The following is a 4932-nucleotide window of genomic DNA, read 5'->3' on the forward strand; positions in this document are numbered from 1 at the left end:
AATTTTTTCACGGAAGTATGGGATTTATAAGTTATTTGCTAACGTTCCATAATTATCGAATACGTTGAAGTTCCAAATTTAATAAACAAAGTAGCTGTCATGAGATTGGTTATTGAATCAGAGAGATTATTTGTGTTTTCTCTTGTTTGAAATGCTGACAAATTATAGGGACATAGAGTTTGATTTCTATCGCAGCGTTGTTCTTTGAAAATTGAAAGTTGTAGGGTTTATGAAATTAAAGTGAATCTATATAAAATCAAAATTAAATCTACTAATCGGTTCTTCGGTTCTAACCTTTCGGTTCTTGGTCCGAGAACCGTCCAAATCCTAACACTAACCGACAACCGAAAAAATATGGTTCGATTCTCGGTTAACCAAGAACCGAGAACCGTTTCCCCACCCCTAGCTTTTATAACGTTTGATAGATATAGATTGAAACTGTGGTGTTGGAAGGATATGAAATTGAAATTTAATTCGAAATCCAAACATTTATGTGATAGCACAATAATGATTAGGAATTGATTTCTCTATTTCTAAGTCAAATCCATAAACCTGACAAAAAAAGGGATTTTGTGACATGAATGTATAAGCACATATGAAGAAACAATTCTTGTTATACATAAAATATTCCTAATCATAATAGCTCCAACATCATTAACTACAGTGAGATTTCTCTCTTCAAGAAAGAAAAAATGTCCTAACTCATATGCACATTAGCTCCACTAAACTGCCAACCTTTGAAACTATCTTCTTCCAGATTCGATATCTTCATCTGGCAAGCTGGATGTACCAGCCTTGGCAGAATTGTTGTTCATTTGATTTGGCTGGATTTCGACCTCGGCAGCCTGCCCGTTGACCTGACCATTGTCCATATTGGCTCTCAGCTCCTCCAACACGCGCAAGTAGGCGTAAGTCATCCAACCTGCGCGGAAGCAACCAAATCTAACTCAACAACATTTCTCTTGCATTTTAAAGCGGCCGATTTTAGCCTATCCGGAGGCACTCTGATAGACGCCCAAGTTGTAATAAAGAATACAACTATTTATATAGGAAGATTAGAAGATACCATTGACATGATATGGAGGTGGAAAGAACTGCAAATAGCAGACAGTAGCAACTACTAGACCTGCCAAGAGAAACTTCCATTAAACTTGGTTTCGGAAACTTACAATTTAGCTATCAGTTACTGTAACTGCAATAGACCAACCTATCAAACCTCCTGCGAACACATCCTGCCAGTGGTGCCGATAGTCATCCACACGAGAAACGGCAACCAGAGACGCAATGAGTAGAGGGAGCACAACCAGGCACAGTTTGGCAACATGGCCTCTGCGATCAAACACCTTTATCTTCCCTGATAAATATAGAGACAAGAAGCCCAAGCCAGCAAATGCCCCTGTGTGTCGGTTTGATTAGTCTTTTAATTGATAGAACAAGATATTCTTAAAATGGTGAACAGGTGAGAGTTTCTTTCATTGAAAACTATAATGACGTCCGAATGAGATCTCAGTCTTACATGAAGTATGCCCACTGGGAAAACTCTTATGCCCATGCATTATGAGATGTTTGTCACCATGGCAGATTACATTTCCCCATCGATCGTATGCCTGAAGAGCTATTGAAAATTAATTAGGTGAATCGATGTCTTAAAAAAAGAAACAAGGTTAACCAGAAAAAAGGAAATACAATCAAATATTGAGGCCACGTACATCCTGTCCATCTGGAAAGCATCGCCAAAAGAAGTCAGGCCGAGGGCGGCCAACCGCATTTTTTATCGCATCAGTTATGACCCCCGTTATGAGGTCAGAAAATAGGAGTCCTATACATAGACAATAGCATTAAACTTTACAAACAATTGTCAAGTCATCCTTACTGCATATTAGAATATGATGTGCTATCAAAGGCCAGAGATCTGAAAGTATCATAATACCTAGAATGGAAGCATGAAGATCATATACATCTCTTTGGCGAAGATAGAATAGTAGGAAAATGAAAATCGGCAATGGAACTGCAGCTAGCTAGAAAAAACCAAGAAAATCAACTTACAGTGCTAACTATTAGGAAAACTCGAGATTTCTTAAGGAAAAGTATTAACTTACCACTACAGCCCAAAAAGGAACTGTGTTGTTCTTATGAGGATATTTGAGATCGGACATCATATCCTTCCCAACAAAGCGATAAAAGGGATGGATGACATTCAGACTAAGTATAAGAAAACCAAGCAACACAAGTATTAGCCAATCATGCATATGTATCTTTGCTACTCTGACTCCATGAGACCTCACGGTATGAGCTCCATCCCTCGCTTGCCACATTTCACTCTGCACAATATGACACATACTTCAATTTCACACCTCTGTGAAACTTCACATTTCAGAGAAATAACAAAAATTAAATAAGTAACTTTCTTCATCTTCAAATATCTACTTTAGGCAAATATGGATTTACTCACTTCATATAAATGCATAAAGAGAAAAATTGATAAATGGAAAGTTCGATGGAATCAGCTGTGCAGTCTTCGTTCAGAAATCAGAAATAAGTGCATATGGTTGTATATTTTGTTTGAATATGTACAGCATCTACCTCCATTTATTTTCTATGCCTTTATTTGAAATGGTTACTATATTCTAGCCTTAGTTTTGGTCTAGAGATTAGCATGATGACAATTTAATTGAGTAGTAAACAGACTAATGGTGTTGTACTTAAACCTCAGTAACACTCTAATTATACTGCACTTGATCTAATCCTATCAGAGCTGCAGGCTTTAGTGCCAATTAAAATAGGGATGATGTAAATATCACTTCTAATGATAGCTTCAATAGGTTGAGCCATAGTTAGATAATTGCCAATAAAGATGAAACATGCTTTGACCTTGATTTGCGACATCAACCGAGGGGAGATTCGTGATACTGCTACCCTCCTCAGGGAGGACAAAGCAAACAAAACTAAAAATCTGTTCAACAATCGATGAGATAAAACTCGAGATATATCTAATTACTGATTAGTACATACACATTGACAAACTGCCAAAAATGATGATATGTGAGTATAGCAAGAATAACATTGTTGACTACTGCTAACTGCTTATAGGTTTCAGTTACATAATGATAAAACTGAAGTAAGTGTGAATGCCATTCATATTCTAAGGAGATCCTCAATATTCAAAAGATCCGGACCTGGTGGGGGTTGGAGCCGATCAAAGGAGAATCTAGTTGAGAAAACCTATCACCGGAATTGCGCCTCTGAATTCGAAAAACATAAGTCAAATTAGTCATCTTTTTTCTTAAAATCTGCCAACGATTTACTTGTCAATCAAACAGCAAAAAAGAGAAACATTGAAACCACCCGAATCGAGAAGCACAAAATTCGTGAATTTATCACACAAAACGAATTGATTATCATCACTAGAAATCCCAGAGACCTGAGACTTGAAAGAAGCTCGGAAAATTCTAGAACAATAGTTGGATTCGGAATCCAGCGACGGCATGTTTGGAGATGAATTGGTGGTAAAAATGCAAAAAAATGAAATTACAAAGGAATAAAGGTTGCAGTTGAAAGACTGCTTTTATAAGTAGAAAAAATGGCACTATTCATGAAAGCAAAGTAGATACTACAATTTGCAAGAATCAAAGGGTCCACATGAATTCCAGCGAATCAATAATTGGGCGGAAGGCTACTTTAACGGAATTATAATTCTTAATTTAATTAGTAGTAATATAAAAATTGACATGAGAATTAGTAGAAAGATGACGGGAGGAAGAACACACATTCACCTTTTCAATTAATTGAGAAATTCGATGTTCAAAGCGAGAGGAGGTTTAAGGTTTGGTTGATCGGTGGCTTTGAAGATCTTCAGAGTGCGTGTGAGCGAGAGGCTGAGGCCACGTTGATACTCCGATGTTTCGTTGTCAGTTATTGCCGATTCCTATTTCACACTTTCCAGTCAACTATTTACTAAGTCCATGCATCCAGTAAATGAATAATTACTGAAATGAGGGGTATTTCCTTTGAAAATTCGACGCAACTACCAAGTTTAAAAATTAAATAGATTCACCAAATTAAATAAACTTTTCCTCATTACTTAGGTGATATAGCTTAAGGATAGCAAATTACAGTGGTCACGCTAAAAGCAGAGCCAAAATTCAAAATAAATTAACTCAATAATTATTAAAGGCCCATTAACAATGAATGTTTAGTGCATCCCAACGCTAGAGGTCGGGCCGCAAATCGCGAGTCCCAGCCCGGGATCAGGGTTAGACGGTGGAGAGTCACAGCCTGGGCCGGTCCCGGGGCCGCAGTTGCGTCCCTGGCCGTTCCCGGGGTCCGGCCCGGCTCAGGGTTACGCGCGACGGGACGGGCTGCAAACCCCCAATTTTTTTATTTTTATTTTTTTGCCTATTTATACCAATTTATTCAACATTTTTCCACCAATTTCTTCATTTCTATCCTCTATGTTATTTCAATATTTTTCTAGGACTTGTAATTTTTATTTTTTAGGTCTTAATAAATTTTTTTTCTAGGATTTGTAATTTTTTTTTTTCTAGAATTTGTAATTTTCTTTTTTCGACTGAACAATGAATTTTCCCGGTTTTAATTGTTCGGCATTTTTTAATTCATGCGTAAAATATGTTGAAATTGTGAATAGTGCAATTTAATAGTTGTGGCTGGGATGGACCTGCAAGGTTAGAGCAATTGTGGCCTGGGACTTAAATTTAGAAAAATAATGACGTGGAGAGGACTTAAGGCCTAAATTGGGGACGAGGTTAGGGATGTCCTTAAGCTATCCAAGATGTACGTGTGAATGGATCAAAGATCGAAGCAAGTAGACTGTAGACTGACATGTGAATAAAAGAGTCCAAGAGTTCATAATAATCTCAATATTTACGTATCTTGAAAGCTACTGAATTGTTTTAGTACTCCATATTTATTTGT

General features: G+C 37.2%; 1 protein-coding gene across 4 annotated transcripts; it reads right to left on the bottom strand.

Annotated features, from left to right (window-relative positions):
* Positions 1-553: 553 nt before the first annotated feature.
* On the bottom strand, positions 554-3898 carry LOC125210664 (putative lipid phosphate phosphatase 3, chloroplastic). 4 transcript variants are annotated; one of them, XM_048110224.1, is made up of 10 exons: positions 3774-3898; positions 3177-3242; positions 2872-2953; positions 2100-2321; positions 1931-2018; positions 1710-1819; positions 1517-1607; positions 1208-1396; positions 1067-1126; positions 554-922 (listed from the first exon to the last, which is right to left on the bottom strand). In XM_048110224.1, exons 3-10 carry the CDS (start codon positions 2884-2886, stop codon positions 744-746), a joined length of 954 nt encoding a protein of 317 aa, XP_047966181.1. In that variant the 5' UTR covers positions 2887-2953; positions 3177-3242; positions 3774-3898; the 3' UTR covers positions 554-743. The 4 variants fall into 4 exon arrangements, with proteins under 4 accessions (XP_047966181.1, XP_047966182.1, XP_047966179.1 ...); XM_048110225.1 differs by lacking the exon at positions 2872-2953 and having other exon boundaries at positions 3774-3897; XM_048110222.1 differs by lacking the exons at positions 2872-2953; positions 3774-3898 and adding an exon at positions 3422-3682.
* Positions 3899-4932: the final 1034 nt, after the last annotated feature.

The sequence above is a fragment of the Salvia hispanica genome, chromosome 3 (genome assembly GCF_023119035.1).
Source record: "Salvia hispanica cultivar TCC Black 2014 chromosome 3, UniMelb_Shisp_WGS_1.0, whole genome shotgun sequence".
NCBI lineage: Eukaryota > Viridiplantae > Streptophyta > Magnoliopsida > Lamiales > Lamiaceae > Salvia > Salvia hispanica.

Bases quoted from the DNA above. Each gene is read 5' to 3' on its own strand.
- LOC125210664 (XM_048110222.1), bottom strand. From the start codon at position 3,487: ATGCCGTCGCTGGATTCCGAATCCAACTATTGTTCTAGAATTTTCCGA. The intron at 1,820-1,930 runs GTATTATGATAC...GTCTATGTATAG, and splicing joins TCTTCATGCTTCCATTCTAG to GACTCCTATTTTCTGACCTC. The intron at 1,397-1,516 runs GTAAGACTGAGA...ACCGACACACAG, and splicing joins TCCCAGTGGGCATACTTCAT to GGGCATTTGCTGGCTTGGGC.